The sequence below is a fragment of the Nicotiana sylvestris genome, chromosome 4 (genome assembly GCF_000393655.2).
Source record: "Nicotiana sylvestris chromosome 4, ASM39365v2, whole genome shotgun sequence".
In the NCBI taxonomy this organism is placed as follows: Eukaryota; Viridiplantae; Streptophyta; class Magnoliopsida; order Solanales; family Solanaceae; genus Nicotiana; species Nicotiana sylvestris.
This window is the reverse complement of record NC_091060.1, coordinates 145621618-145638444: the sequence shown is the minus strand read 5'-3', so window position 1 is coordinate 145638444 and position 16827 is coordinate 145621618. Positions and strand designations below refer to the sequence as shown.

Sequence of the window (16827 nt, the reverse complement as noted above, 5' to 3'; positions counted from 1 at the left end):
TATGGTTGTCTAGGTATATACCAAAGCTCGACGGTTCAAAGATATCAAATCTACCGATTGACCGAGTATACCCGACATAAGTTCACTACGGAAAGTTCAAAGGGAAACTTACTTATCCAGATGTGATTAATCTTTACTTGTGAATCACACAGTATTTTCATGCATGTTTTTCACATATGTCCATTCCCCATTCATGTGGGGGATTGTTGCGTTTTTATTAAGGGGTGTGAATGGGAATTGGAAGAGGCACCTTTTAGATTTCACCTCTCCATATCACCCTTCCTTTGTCTATAAATTTAGAGGTTTGGCCTCATTTTTCAGACATAAAATCAGATATGGAAAATCTGAAATCTCCTCCCCTCTTTTCTATATTATTGCATTATTTTCTAAATAAACATAAGTGTCAAGTGTGATTTTCTCCGTTTGTTAAGTTCGCTGAAGTTCTGTGATTTGAAGTGCCGCTATCACAGAATAGTTATTCCGTTTTATCCTGGGAGGAATTAATCCATATACCTTGGGCAACAGTGAGGGAATTAAATTCCTTAAGGACATATTGTGCATTCAGTAGGCTCGGAATTATTTTACGATTTGTTTATTGAACTAACGTTTGTTTGCTTCTATAATTTTTTGATTTTGAACACAGTAATACCAACAATTTCATCGACATGAATTTAACCTATTATTTGCATGGGCGGAGCTAAGATGGCGGAAGAGAATTCATGTGAACTTCTTATATATATATATATATATATATATATATATATATATATATATATATATATTGAATTCCGTTAGCTCATCACATATTTGTTTTTATTTTTTTGAATATTTTATGGGAAAGATTGGTTCCGCTACTTATTATTTGATGGCAAGGAACAAGGAACTTCTTGTTACAAATTACAACTACTATTGTTTTCTTAAAAAGTAATTATTACAACGATACGTCATGTTTACACCCTCAATAGGTGAGCAAGATACATGGATCTTTTATATTCCGTTCTATTAATTTGGTCTCTGCTCTAAAATTAGAGACATCACTATCGGAGATTTATTGTAATTTAGCTATCTTACGCTACAAGAACATATAGACGAATTTAATATTTAAAAATTATGAGCTCGAGTTCAAAATTGTAACACATTTCATTTGATTTACTAATCAAAAATATATTAGTTTTGTTATAAAACAATAAAAGAAGAAGAAGAGTATTACAGAGAAAGTAGAGAGAGAATTCTTATTGATTTATGATGAATTACAATGGAATATGAACTCTCTATTTATAGAGAAAGAATGACTTAGCCACCAAGTAAAATCCCTAAAATCTCTCTAAAATATAGACATTCATCTTAAATAAAATGCTATTTATAACACTCCCCCTTGAGTATCTATTCAACAGATAATATGCCTCGTTAAAACCTTAATTAATAAAACCTAGTGGGAAAAAAATTCTAGTAAAGGAAAAAGAGTACACATATCTAACAATACGCTTTTTGGGTGCCTCGTTAAAACCCTTGCAAGGAAAACACAGTGGGACAAAACCTTATAAGGAAAAAAGAGTACAATACGTATTAACTCCCCCTGATGAGAACATTAATTCACATCTTTGAACCTTCACATTCCAATCATGTGCATCATCTTCAAAAGATCGTTGTAGAGACTTGATAAACAAAGCAGTCATATTAACTTGAATGAATATGTTGCACCTTCAAATCATCATTCTTGAGAGATATGTAAGGTCTTCATAAAATGTTGTGGGATGGCCTTTTCAATATCTCCATAAATGTAAAAAATTTCGCGATCACATTTTCATGCTTATAGTTATGGCAAGATACATATGTGCACAAATTACACTTATCATATGGTACTTCAGAACCAAGAATTGTATATGCTTCAAGTGATTTAAATCCTTCAAGGATTGTCATATAAGTTAAGTCATATATGTCATATAATAGACTTTAATTAGATGCATATCAAGTTTTCATGTCATGCTAAACAAATAAGATATCGAAAACTGATTGCACATACCATTGACTTTATACTTTTAAGTCTTTGAACTGCATGTTCAAAACTACTTGTCTTTCATATAAAACCAATTTTATTCGAAATTGTTTCTCTAGACTTAAGATCCTCATATATATTTAGCGCTATCATAGATTTCGTGGACGAACATTTTATATCGGTTCCAACCTCCTTATTTTTCATAAAAGTATAACATAGAGATCTCTTCATTCATAAATAGAAGACAAGAAGGAGGTTTGACATCACTCGTGACACAAGAAGGTCAGCTCACCAAAGGGGGGAAGAAAGGTCAGCACTTAGAGAGGCTTTCTTTGTCTTTTGTTCTTGTCTTCTAATTTTCTAAAAATAGATAAAGAGTTTCTTACAGATTATCGAAAGATTCGTTCGAATCCGACCCAACACGAATTTTTAGCTAAAATCCTACCAGCAGACTTCCCTGTACTCAAAGTGAATTGTCTAAGTGATCTCCTTTGTTTCATTGTTTATCTCGTAATCATTCGATTCCGTCCCTAAAGCTAGATCCTACTCCTCCTCCTTCTCCTTTAGGATATGATCCTCCTTGGTCCTTTTTACATAACACTCTCGGCCGCCCAAGAGGACTGGCTATCTTTCTCTTTATACGCAATATCTTGAAAGGCAAAGAAAAACAGCGCACGAACAGGAAAGGACGACGTTTTCCTGATCAGGTAAAGATTTTGAGATTAGAATTGAGTGAGGGCAGCGATTCCTCCATAATAGCTATGAAAAAGGGAAGTGAAATTTCACTACAAAAGGTTTTCAGGTACCTGAACCTATACTGAGATTTTATGAAATGTTATGTCATGTGATCTCCTAGATCACCTGCCTCCTTATTATGATCAGTTTAATCATTTGCTCATCTTCTTTATCAAGAATTATTCTAATAGGAGCGTACAACAGTTGGGAATATAGTTACTTTCTCTTGGTCAGCAAATGCATTTGGCATGCAAACAATATAGTGCAGATGAATTATCTTTTTTGTGAACTTCAAGTTCATATTATCTTCGAGGATCTAGAGGTACAAATGATAATTCATTCCACGTAACTTTTTTTCAACTGTTTATCATGTCTCCCCTCATGTTAGAAAAACTAACTTGCTTCCTCAACTTTGAAAATTCATCTTTGTGCATTATGATGCTAATCAAAATATACACTGCACATCAATAATAATATTAAGATGAAATTATTTGGATCCCGGCCATAAACCATTCGTAATGGGAGAATGTAATATACTTGTGTATATAACCTATACCAAACTGATATAGATAACTTTGTTCTCATCAGTAACAATTTAGATATTAAGTGGAGGCACTCAATAAATTATTTTGCTAAACCAACTGTGATATAAATCAACTTATCAAGATAAACTTTCTTGAATAGAAAATCTGGAAATTATGCACTAAATTAAATTATTGAGCAAGTTACCTCGCAAATACCAGGTTGCGGGTTAATAATAATCGCACATGTAACCATCTCATAGATGCATCTTATGTGGTATACATGGAAAGCCCATATTCACCTTTGATATTTTCAGTATTCATGGGATTGAATCCTAATTTTAATTGGTCTATTAATTAATGAGAACAAACAACATAAGAGAATTCGTAAAGAACTTTCTAGTTCTTTAACATTTACCCAGGTGAATTCTCTTTTATTTTTACACATCATACTTAAATTAATATGGTTAAACCAATTATTCCTACTGAATAAATTATAAATATAGATAAACTTCAGGTTTACACCATGATGTGTGCAATTATGAATAAACTCCAAGTTTATTATTATATGGATTTTTATATCAATAAACTTCTACTTTATTGTGGCATTCTTTTATTTGTGTAGTACAAACTGGAAAATAAAGCGGGTAGCGTTTCACATACATATTACCCCGCTACAAGTTGTAGTAATAGAAGATATTAAATCTTTCCTTTATTTATAGTCCAATATAACCAACCGCTTTCGTGAATACTTTATAAACTTAATAAGTTTCTTTGAGACTTACTACAACACAATGCCTTATTAATAATCAATTTTATTGCTCCAAAATAGTAATAATTGGCTCTTCTAGAGCTCTCAATTAATTTGGTACTACCACATATTCATCAACATCTATATGGTGAATATATCGTTTAAAGAGAAAGTTATATCACTATGGTCATGGTCAGAATTGTATACAAGATCTGTTCCTTGTATTATTGTTGCCCTTTAATAATCATATCGCCAAAATATTTTGGCGTACAATAGGTATGTGACCAATGACATTCATGCCATAATAATGACATTATTTTCTTATTTCCCCTCAAGCCTCATTCTAGAGGTGAATGTGGTATATTCACTACCACTAGCACATTCATATTCTTCCAAGAATGAATATGTATTCATAAATCACATGTTGTCACATTCACATTATGAATGGACCATAATCATGTATATGTACTTTACAAAATCTCATGTCAAATCAATGACAAATATTACTTTCACAAAGTGAAGGATTATTTGGAGAATCCTTATTGTTCTCATTACCACAATGATGATGATTATAATTCCGTATATTGTCACGTCCACATCCATTGATACATTCATAGTAATAATTTTGTCTTCTTTCAGACTTATCACATACTGCTATCACATTCTCTTAAAGGAATGAGAATGAAGCAAATTCAATGGGATGAGTTTTCAATTCTTTGCCCACAATCATACATAAATTTGATCATGGCAAGGCATAAAATTTGTATCACTCTGGGTGGTTATAATTTCTTTCAAACTCCATTAGAGTTACAATCAAAATTTATTGTCTTTGCTTGTATTTAAAATCAAATTATAGAATGTCAAGAATTTAAAAGAGAAAAATAACGTAAAATACTTACCTTAAATCCAGAATTTAATCATGAAGGAAGTTCATGAAACAATTGACAATCATTACGCTCAATAAAGCTTCTATCCAATTGGTTAGAGTCTCGTGATGATAACGTATTATAAAATAATAAAAGAAGAAAGTATTAAAGCCCATCTGTATAGGCTTATTTTAAGTAGTTTTTAAGTCAAATAGTTTTTAAGCCATAAGTTAAGATTTCTAGCTTTTGGCTTTTGGCTTGTTTTTGTCATTTTAGCTTAAAAATAAGTGGTTAAAAGTAATTTTTTTAATTTTATCCAAACCCTACAAAATGACTTAAAAACTATTTTGGCTTAAAAGCACTTAAAATAAGTCAATCCAAACGGGCTCTTATAGAGAAAAGTAGAGAATTTTTTTTTATTGATTTGAGATGAATTACAATGGAATAAGACCTAAAATGTCTACATTTATTTTAAATAAAACTTTATTTATAACAAGTTATACTTATTTAGTAAAATTTGTAACACGTATAAGATTTGTGCCCGTAATTCACTGATTACATTGTCCTCTGCATAATTTTTCACTCAATGGAAGATTACACGCTACTCTTTGATAAATTTGAGAATGTGACTAACAAGGAAGTGTGTACGATCAAAATGTCATTATGGGATCTTTACACAAATTCCCTTCTCCTTTATTCCCCTTCCAAAGTGTTCCATAGCCTCTAACTAACGATGTACTCTTTGTCCAAAAATATATTTAAATTTAAAGAAAAAAGAAAATCAAGCAGTCAAGGTTTAGACCTTTTCTAAATTCTAAAATCTTGATTGACTGAAACATTTCATGAAACCAGAATTCCAAAGTTCCTCTTATCATTCAACATGCCTATTTTTGATTGCTAATTTTAGTAGTAGTAGTAGTAATTTATTTGTGTCAGCAAGATTTAGAAGAAGGTTCCATATTTACTATTCAGCAGCCTCAGATGTGGACTACTAGAAGGTCCCATTGCTTCTATTAAGAAATTTCCTTGCCAAAATCCATAAATGCTGAACTGAAATTCCAAATCCAAAAGTACCCAAGATCGTCTTCAGGCCGCATCACTATTTGACCCACAAATAATTTTCTGTTCTTTGTTATTTTTTCTTTCAATATTGTTGGATTTTAAGTGATTATGCGAAAATGGGTTCATCAGAAATGGGAAAAGATTCAAACTTTACTGATGAAGAGAGAAAATCTGAAATGGATATTATTGAGAAGAATGAGAATAGCAATAAGAAGACAAGGAGAAGAAAAAGGTCTTCTATTTTCCCTAGGTTCGCATGTATGAGATTGGATGATGAAGTTTCAGTTGTTGAGACACCTTCTGGTGAATGTAGTTTTGATGTGGAAGCTAGTCAAAATGGTCATGCTCCTCCTCCTCCTCACTTAGTTGTTATGGTTAATGGCCTTATTGGCAGGTGACTTTAAAATCTTATACTCATTTTCAACATTAATTCTTTATATATTATTGAGTTATTTCAATTGATTTATATAGCCGACTTCAACTAGTTTTATAACGAGACATACATGAGCAGAACTAGGTAGAGTGAAAATGATCTTTTTTCGGTTATATCATTATATGTGAGCTGTTGAATCCCCTGACATGAAGAAAAAATCAAATATAGTAGTAAAGGGGGTTCAAAACTGCTTTAGGTCATAGGTTCAAATTTCAACTGTGATATCTTAGAATTTTTTTGAATCCCCTTGTATAAATTTCTAGTTCCGCCACGGGCGAGACATAATAGTTACTTTTTGTTGTTCCTTTTTTTTTTTCTCAATAGTTGTTATAGGTTAATCACTTGTAAATCTGGAAATGTATGTGCTGATTTTTGTTGGTAATTTTAGTTGTTGTGTTGTGATGGTGTTATATGATGAGAGATTAGTGTGTTTGGCTTTTGATGGTTTGACATCTCTGCTTGTGCAGTGCAGATGATTGGAAATATGCTGCCAAGCAATTTGTGAAGGCCTATTCACGCGATGTCATTGTTCATTGTAAGCTTCTGTTCTTGACTCAATTCCCTGCTTCTGTTTTAATTCTATTTATTTGTCCAGACGTTCGGTTGATTGAAGTGATATTGTAGCGTTAAATGTCATTACTTTGGAACAGCAGCTACTGTTTGATCACATTTATATGTATGATTGACCAAAAAAGAAAGGCAGTCATATTTCTTCTTAGTAAGTAAGAAAAAATGAATGTTGATGCAAATAAGAGAACTGCCTCTTTTCTTCTTTTCTCGTTTCCCTGCAACTACATAACAGATTACCATATTTCTAACTCTAACAACAGGGACAAAGTCGACCGACTACATAAGCTAGTCTATAGCTTAATTTGATACTCATAGATCGACAATTTTGAAGTTGGATATTTTTTAAATGAAGAATCAACTGGTAGTATTAGAACTCCTTTTGTTTCTTCAAAGGAAAGTAAATATAGAGGTCCTTGGAGAGAATTGGATAACTTTAGCTTTTGGCATTACAATTCCAAAATTTTATTGGTTATTAGTTTCTGAAAACTAGGATGGCTTCCAATTTTGCGTTGATTTCATGTTTCCACAATCTTTATGCATCTATCTGTCAGTTAGAGCTATATGTTTCCTGTATTAATTCCAACTATTTCCTAATTAATATTCTATTTCCAGGCAGTGACTCTAATTGTTCGACCTTGACATTCGATGGTGTTGACATAATGGGGACAAGACTAGCTGAAGAGGTGTGTATTGAATCAATTTAAATTAACTCCTGTTCATCAACACAAACCGCTCCGCCACTCTCATTTTATCTGACCTACTTATGTTGTGGGAGTCAAGAACAACCATGATATTGGAAACCAAACTAGGTTAAAAATATTCTTCTTCTTTCCTTCAATGAGTTTCATTGTACCTATGCCATTGTTTCAGTCCAGTTATTATCTTTATCCTTCTTTCAGATCCTTGTTTTTGATTGACTTCTCCGCCCATATAGACCTTAATTCTGCATTGCCTACTGAAGATGTACAGTTGAAGCTATTGACCAATTCTTTTGTCTTCCAAATATTAGCTCTTGCTAACATACATACCTACCCTTGTTTGTTAGTTGCTAAGGATTTTTTCCATTTGTTGTACAATATGGGCTTTGGTATTGTATTAGGATGACATCTAAACTGATTCTTATTCTTCAGGTCTAACATGTAAGTTTGCTTATTTGCTAAGCAAGACCTACTGGAACTTAATTTTTGCTGACTTTTGCTTTTTGTACTTAATGTCAGGTATTATCTGTTATAAAGCAGCATCCACATCTACAGAAGATTTCTTTTGTTTGTCACTCCCTAGGTGGCCTGGTATCTAGATATGCAATTGCGAAGCTATATGAACAAGGATCTGCAAGAAGAGCTTGTGGAGAAGAGATGGAATGTAGTCTTAATGGTTCCACTAATTTGTGTGTGGAAGAGGTATCGAAAAGAAAAATTGCTGGGCTGGAACCCATGAACTTTATAACCTGTGCTACGCCACATCTCGGTTGTAGGGGGCACAAACAGGTAACTAGAGGCCTTTTACTCAATCCACGTTATTGATCTTCTGTTAAATTCTGATATTATGAGAAATTTGCAATTTTAAGTAAAATACACTGTTAGATAACAGGTCCTTAGCAGCTCAACCCCAACCTAGCCTCAAAAATTTAAAAGGAAAAGGAAGAGGAAAAACAGATAATTGGGGCAGAGAAAGATATTCTTCCAAATGAGCTTTGACTTACACTACTAACGAGGAAATTTACCACCAAAAATGCATTATAGGTTCTCTCAGGGTAGACTTCAAAGAAGATTTTCGTTATCATGCATTATGCTTATTCAGACATTCTTTTGAGATTAAACAACTCACGAATGTCTTTGACTTTAAGTGGACAGTCACTCATCTGGAAAAAATGTTATGCAAACTCGCCTAACATGAACATGATTGCATTTTAGCTGCATCGATACTTACGCTTCTTGAAGTTTCATTGAAATTTTGTATGGTTTTGAATATTTTGGTCTAGTTTCATTTTGAAATTTCCTTATCATATAAGTGCATGGTAGTTAGTGGCATGAGTCATCAAGCATCCCAAATAACTATGTTGCTTTAGTTTCATTCTGCTTCTTGCATGTCAATACTTATTACTTATTTCCAAAACGGGGTGGGTGGGGTGCTGGGGGCAGGACAACCAACTTCTAACGTCTCTTAAAAATATTGTAGGCTCCAGCATTCTGTGGGTTATACACACTTGAAAAAGTTGCATCGAGTTCCTCATGGTTACTTGGAAGAAGTGGAAGGCATCTCTTTTTGAAAGATTGTGATGAAGGGAAACCTCCTCTTCTTCTTCGAATGGCCAGTGATTCTGAAGATCTGCCATTTATGTGAGTGATCATTAACTTCAAAATTTTAAGCAAATGTATTATATCTAACTTCTTCTTGCAGATCTGCTTTGCAGTCATTTAAGCGTCGTGTGGCCTACGCAAATACAAGTTTTGACTGTATCCTCCTGAACCTCGTCACTCTTCGTTTCCTCTTCTCTTTCTTATTTCTTTAATCTTCAGTGTATTATATATCTAGAATCAGGTGTCCATGACTTGATTCCATGATGAGATAATTCAACAGTGGGTAAGTGTTTATGCTGATAAGTGAAACCCTAATCCCATCAGTTGGCTAATTTCCCGTAATGCAAAAACCTTGACACTTGTATAGATCTTGTTGGGTGGAGTACATCATCTTTGCGGCGCAGAAATGAGCTTCCAAAGGTAAAGTTATATGACATTTGAGTTTTAGTAGCAAAAGCTTGCATCACACAACTAATACTTCTCTTTTCAGTGTCGGAACTTGAAAAAAGGGGATAAATACCCACATATTGTAAATGTAGATGAGGCAACAAGTGTTGCATCACACAACTAATACTTCTCTTTTCAGTGTCGGAACTTGAAAAAAGGGGATAAATACCCACATATTGTAAATGTTGATGAGGCAACAAGTGTTAGTAATCAAGAAGAAACACCTACTGAGGCCAAAATAAATGGACGCAAGTCTAACGAAATGGAAGGTCAGTGTCTTTTTTCTTCTTTTTATGATATTGAGGAGCAATTTTAAGTATGTTAGCCTTCACTTTCGGAAACTCATACCTTCATTATCCTAACATGGGGGGTATATGGCCATTGATTCTGCATATTAGTTGCATCTTGCGATGTATATGGTCTTCTAGTGCTTTTGTAAGAAAGTCTAAACTCAAACGCATCAAACTAGTGCCAGCTAAATGAAAAGAGAGCATGGGACTACTTCACACACTAATTCCAGTATTTTACATATAATCCCACCTTCGGACTTAAGCTACTTGTCTCAACTGTATAAACGGTAGAATTTACCACTTCCTTTAAGTAACTAGGGAATCTCAATGCACATCACATGGTTTTTCCGCTTTGAGCGTTTTTATGATTAGCTTGATCATCCTTTTCTATTGTTTACCTTTTCTTCATGGTTAACTGCTGCAGAGGCTATGATCAGAGGTTTAACAAAGTTAAGTTGGGAACGAGTTGATGTTAGCTTCAAAGGAAGTAAACAAAGATACTTTGCACACACAACAATTCAGGCACGTATTTGTTCTGTCTTGAACATACTATGAGGAGTTTCTACTTACGATGTTTCTTCATGATAAATCATCATGCATTTCACCATATACCATTCTCTTATGACCTAGGCAAATTCATTTTTCATACCTATTTACTCGGGGATTTTTGTTTCATGTTTACGTGTTTGCATTCACTTATTTATCTTGATGCTTTTGCTTCTTTTCTTTTTTCCCTGGAAAGCTCATAAAAAATCCACCTTTCTGTCATATTTTGGTATAAATCAAGATATGATCATAAATTTGCATGGGCTGATAGATGGATTGTTAAAGCATACTATAGTAATGTTAGACAATAATAAAGGTGACAGAGAACGGAAAATTAGATTTAAACGAGTAACTAGGGCTATAATCTGTCAAGGACAATACAACAAATTATGTGTCAATCCCGAGCTAGTTGGGGCATATGAATCTTCACTATCCATTTTGTTTCATTCGAACCAAAGGTCTTAACTGATCCCGAAAAGAAATCTACAGAAATCATGGTCATCAACTATTTGTTTTCAACAAACAGAAGTAAATTTGGTAGTTTTGTGATTTTCTTTCTTGAGGTTCTTCAAATCAAAGCTCTACGTTAATATGACGAGAAACAGAGAAGAGAGGAGGGGGTCAAAGAAAGAAAATATCAGTCTTTACGGAAAGTATAGTACATCAAGCGTCCTGCTTTTAGATGTATATCCCAAGCATTAGGACTGTCGAGTTCTCAAGTCACACATAGATCCATTGCATTTTATCTCTGAACTTGCAAAAAACCTCCACCTTTTGTCTTGAAGTCTTTCACCTAAAAAAGTGCTGCGTTTTAGGCCAAAGATTTTTCGTTTGGTCCTGTCTTTTGTGCTTCGTTTCGCAGGAAGGTTATCTACAGTAGCAAGTCTTTTAACTTCCTTTGTTCTGCAATTTCAGGTAACGAATTATTGCTTTAATTCTGATGGAGCAGATGTTATACAACACATGATCGACAATTTTGCTGTATAGAAGTAGGGAAGTTGCTGTTTTTGAAACACCATATTGGCTGGAGGCCTGTGTAATTTACAGAGCCTGCTGCATATTGTAGAGGGATACGTGCATATGAATTCGATATATAGAGATGTTACGTCAAAGTTCAAGGTAGGTGTATCATTGTTATTAGAGCAACAACAACAACAAATTCGGTGTAATCCCATAAGTGGGGTCTGGGGAGAGTAGTGTGTATGCAAACCTTACCCCTACCTATGAAATGTAGAGGGATTGTTTCCAATAAACCCTCAGTTCAAGGAAAGATGAAAAAAAGATCATTGTTATTAGAGCATATAGAAAATTATTTGTATAGTTTTTGGGCTCCAATTTGGATATGTAGTTCATGCAGTTACCTCTCTTCAAATGTAATGATAATGTGTACTTCCTGTATTCAATATAAATAAATGATGTGATTCAAAGAATGAGGGTTAGACTTCTTCATCTTCACTTTGATTTTGGACATTGATTGTTAAAAGTACAATATTTCATTCCTTTAAAAAGTATTTAAAAGACAGCTATATATTTTATACGAACAGGAGCCTTGACGTAACTGGTAAAGTTGTTGTCATGTGACCAGAAGGTCACGAGTTGGAGTCGTGGAAACAGCCTCCACTAGTACGGCATCACCCCATCTCCCAATTTGAAAAACAAAAATAGAGGAAAGAAAGGTCCTTTAATTGAAGTGTACGTCAATGCAAGTCCAGTTTGGCCAAGTCCAACAGTAGCAAAAAAGCTGATAATAAAGCAGGTAACCTAAAATCAGGTTCAGGTAAGATTTGGTCCCTACTTGCTGACTACTGCCCTTAATGCATGATGTACTACGCACATAAGCAGCTCAGTTTTTTTACCTGCTTTTCAAAAATCTTATTTACTGCTGGTCCGTCCTTTCCTCCTGCCAAAATAATAACTGAGACTTTTTGTTAACAAAACCAGTTACTCCTATTATTTCATTTGCAAATATAGGTGAGGCGCATGTTTTATTTTCTCTGAAATTTACCAAAGTTCCTAATTTGGGTAATAGAAAGCAGAAAAACAAATCTAATAATACCAGCCATATATGTAACACTTTACAGCTATTAATTATAACCTACAAAGACAAACCTTTGCGTGCTCAAACTAAAGCCAACTGTTCACTGTAATATGTGACCTACAGTACTGTTTTAAAGAGAGTGAGTAGTAGTTTTGTATGTCAAAAAATGATTGCTCATATCTGCCACTTTCATTATTATGGCTTTGAAAACTGAATTGCTTCTTCTCTTGGTAATTGTATTTGCCTTACATAATCTTATGATCAAAGAGTAGGTTGTCAAGATTTGCCACTTATTGTTCTTTATTGTCAATAAATAACACAGTGCAATTTCTACTACAATTTGAAGTTGAAAAATTGAGCGGCAAGTTATTTACCTAAAAGTTCAATAGCAACAACAACAACTCAGTATGATCTCACAAGTGGAGTCTGAATATGGTAGTGTATACGCAAATCTTACTTCTACCCTAGAGTTAGAGAGACTGTTTCTAAAAGATCATCGGCTAAAAAAGATGCAAAGAACTAAAAGTTCAATAGCTAACTACGCAAATTACTGATGATCAGAGAAAAAAAGTCTTGCGAGAAGAACATTATTAAGTGAAAGAAGCAAGACGGTCAATCTCTTTCAAGAGTAAGAGATGAATTTTATCTAGAAAAATTATTTTGAGCTCATAAAAAAATATAGAAAATAACTATTGTTATCATTCTTGTACCTCTTCCTATAAGAAAGTATTTGTCCACGAAATGAAAAAATTCCAAATCTTTTAGTTAAAACTTTGAAGAGTGTGACTTGTCAAAATGTGATTGAGCGTGTGATATGACCAAGTATGGTACGAAATAAAGTTGAGAATCGTAGCATCATACAACAGTTTTTGCGTGGATTTGGAGGTAACCTTTCTCATCATATTCAGGGCTCGTGCAGATTCCACCATTGCCTAAATAACACCCTATACAAACCTACTTCCCTAAAATCCTTTTCTCGGAAATTAAATACTACTACACTATTTCAAGAAACAGTAAAAAAATAAAAATAAAGACAGATCATAGAGTGATATAACGTGTTATAGTTGAATTGCTGAAAAACCAAACAAACCAAAACAGTAACAAGAGAGGGGGATGTGGGGGTGAATTTACCAATGAGAGGGGGACAAAGTGAGTGAGAATGAAAGACCATATGCTATACCAGTGAATTTACTTGTCCCTTTGTGGAAAAAGCTCTTCTTATCACCTGCCCCTCCTCTTATTTTTTATGACTGCTCAAATTCATATTTGTTCTATTAACTGTATTATAATTATTATTATTGTTTCTACCCTTCCTCCTCCTCCATTTTTTTGTACAACTTCTTCAGTCTTAATTTCTCTGCCAACAAAACAGTTCTTGGAATTTCTGAAGGGCTCATAATACGAGGTTTTAGGTCATTCCCTTTTCAGGGATTCTCCTCTACTTCTTTTTTTATACCATGTTCCATACTTCTATCAGTGTACTACTAAAAAGAATGTGTTTTCTCTTCTCTTCTTAAACATTATGGGATTGAGTTTTCATTCATTCTTTGAGCAGCTTTTCTCAATTATTCTCACTTTCTGGTCTTAAGATACCAAACTTCTTTGCTTTTTTACACTTTCTGAAGAAGAAAGTCCAATGGCATGTACTAAGCTTTGTGTCTTTTGCCATAGAAATCTACAGACAATCATCTTTTTACTACTTCTGTTCATTTCAAGCTTGACACATGTTAAATTCATGGCTGAAGGTAAGAGGGTCATTCCCAGTTTTACTTCAAAACTATAAAAGATTCGATCTTTTGCTTTGTGTTAGTCACGATTTCATTAAGAAAGAGAGGGTCCTAAATAAGAATTTTCAAACTTTAACCATTTTGCAGGTAGGAGAATTCTCAAGCTGCAAACTGAAATTACTCAGGTGAGTTCTTGATCCAAAATGCCTCATCTTTTTAAAGTTCAATAGGAATATTAATGAGAAATTATTGTGCATATTTGTTAAAAAAAACAGAGGAAAAATGAAGAGAAGATGTTAAAGGTGAGATCTTTAATAGGTTCAAGGCCACCAAGATGCGAAGGAAGATGTAGAAACTGTGGACCATGTGAAGCAGTTCAAGTCCCAATTGTGCCAAACCTCAAACACCAGCAATTAAGAAGCCATCAATTCAATGCATTCCCTAAATTCTTAGCATATTCAAGAGGTGATGATATCTCCAATTACAAGCCTATGTGTTGGAAATGTAAATGTGGCAACTTTATGTTTAATCCTTGACACAGCTAGCACAAGAATAGATCCTTTTTTTTGTGTGTGTATGGAGAAAATAAGTTTCTTCAAACTGTCTATATACATGAAATTTTTAAGTTAGCTAGCTTCTGTAGATTTTGCAGAATCAAGATTGGTGATTATGCACATTTTGTATATCTTAGCACTATTGTAGCACCATCTTCCCCTCCCCTTTCCTCCTTTTTTTTTTTTTTGTTCGAATACAAAAATCTTAGATAATTAGCAGAGATTAAACAGTTCTGGATTGCCAATTGATCATCGTTTGGTTCATGTGTTAGTCAAACGACATCGTTTGGTTGCACAGGTATCTTGCAAGATTTTTTGTGTATCTCTAAAGCAAAAAAAGAGGGGTTGGTTTTCTTTCAATGGGCCTCGATTCTCTAAATTTTATGCAAACGCCACTCTACTACAGTCTCCTCTGTCTATTACTACTATCATTAGTATTTAAATGAGTACTATAATTTTTGTCATTTCTATGTGATCTGTCTACTTTTATCGAGTATATTTGTCATAAATATTCATTTGAAATTTATTTATGAGTTATTCATTGCATAAATTTTTTTTATACCGTCTACAAACCTTGTGTTTTTATCATTATTATTATTTTTAAAATTTCTACTATTACTACTTGTTCCTTAATTCAACATCCTTTCTCATGTGTGTGTAAAACCCTAAAATCTGGTATAAGGAAATTTGCAATTCCCAAATTTCTTTACACTTGAATGACTTTGTCTATAAACTCGATGGGCCGTTTAGTCCAGGTTAGATCCTGAATTAATTAGGCAGACTGTTGCTCATCAACAGAAGCCCAGAAATAAAAACGTTTGGGCTCAGGACCTACAATACGTTTCATCTTCAGTCTTCGCTATTACAATATTTTGTGGAAATGATACTAGGCCACCACTTTTAAGCATCTTGTTTAAAATATATTTATAATTTATACTATTTGAAAATTAGGCAGTTCGCTCAAATTTTAGGACATCATATCCTAAAGTTTGAAAATTTTATCCAGAAATTTGAATCTTGTGTCATGAATTTTAAATTAGCAATTAAGAAATTCAGAACACTTAGTCCTGAATTTCAAATTAGCAGCTCACAAATCCAGGATACTTTGTAATAACCCAGTCCGCTAGTGATATTGTCCGCTCTGGGCCTAGGCCCTCACGGGTTTAAAACGCATCGCTAGGGTCTAAAGCTTGTTAATCTCAGTGGCGGATACAGGATTTTAAGTTCATGGGTGCTTAACTTTTTTTGACGTAAAATTACTACTAATACATCGTATAAGTATGCAACTATTTAAATATGGAGATAAAAAAATTAATGAGAAAACTATAGTACCTATATGAACGACGCCCCAAATATGTGATGAGTAATACAATTTACGGTTCTGGAGGAATCCTTGGTTTTTAAAAGCACATATTCTTTTCTTTCTTTGCTATGGTGAATTAGATAAAGTAACAAAAGAAAGTTAAAAAAAAAAAAGAAGGTAAACAAAGTTAGAACCAAAAGAATAAAAGTAGTAGTATTTGATAAACAAAAATCGCAAGAGAAAACTTAAAGAGCAAAATAGAGACCTAATAATTGGAGCAAAAGAAAGTTAGTGCTTGATAAATGGAGGAAAAAGTCTAGCTAGGAGCGTGAGATTCGGTCTCTCGACCGTAGACTTTTAGAGCCCTTCAACACCCATCATAACCAAAGCACCCACCAAGCCTTTTGTTATCTAGGTGCTTGCTATTTTATTATATCCCTTTTATTAAATTCTCTATATAATTATATGTGTTTGGGGTCGAGGTTAATGGGTGCTCGAGCACCCCATTTTTATATGTTGATCTGCCCCTGGTTAATCTGACCCACCATTGGCAAGACTAACATAAGAGTGGATCTAATACCATTTGCAACAGCTCGGTTCGATTGACCGTTCTGGACCTAGGTTTAAAACGCGTTACTAGGGTCTAAGACTTGTTAATTTATATACTCAGCATTCGTCTTGTATTTTG

At 33.7% G+C, this 16827-nt stretch overlaps 2 protein-coding genes across 5 annotated transcripts; both read left to right on the top strand.

Moving 5' to 3' along the window:
• The first annotated feature begins 5535 nt into the window (after positions 1-5535).
• Positions 5536-11972, top strand: LOC104214526 (putative lipase ROG1). Of its 4 annotated transcripts, none has more exons than XM_009764212.2 (10): positions 5536-6325; positions 6832-6899; positions 7547-7617; positions 8152-8421; positions 9113-9273; positions 9335-9390; positions 9602-9654; positions 9821-9950; positions 10396-10493; positions 11433-11972. In XM_009764212.2, exons 1-10 carry the CDS (start codon positions 6048-6050, stop codon positions 11502-11504), a joined length of 1257 nt encoding a protein of 418 aa, XP_009762514.1. In that variant the 5' UTR covers positions 5536-6047; the 3' UTR covers positions 11505-11972. The 4 variants fall into 4 exon arrangements, 3 of the variants coding, with proteins under 3 accessions (XP_009762514.1, XP_070028385.1, XP_009762516.1); XM_009764214.2 differs by having other exon boundaries at positions 6000-6325; positions 6837-6899; XR_011406966.1 differs by lacking the exon at positions 10396-10493 and having other exon boundaries at positions 5749-6325; positions 9725-9950.
• Positions 11973-13801: 1829 nt separating this feature from the next.
• Positions 13802-15131, top strand: LOC104214527 (EPIDERMAL PATTERNING FACTOR-like protein 2). The gene is made up of 3 exons (XM_009764215.2): positions 13802-14300; positions 14430-14467; positions 14558-15131. Exons 1-3 carry the CDS (start codon positions 14192-14194, stop codon positions 14816-14818), a joined length of 408 nt encoding a protein of 135 aa, XP_009762517.1. The 5' UTR covers positions 13802-14191; the 3' UTR covers positions 14819-15131.
• The last annotated feature ends 1696 nt before the right edge of the window (positions 15132-16827 follow it).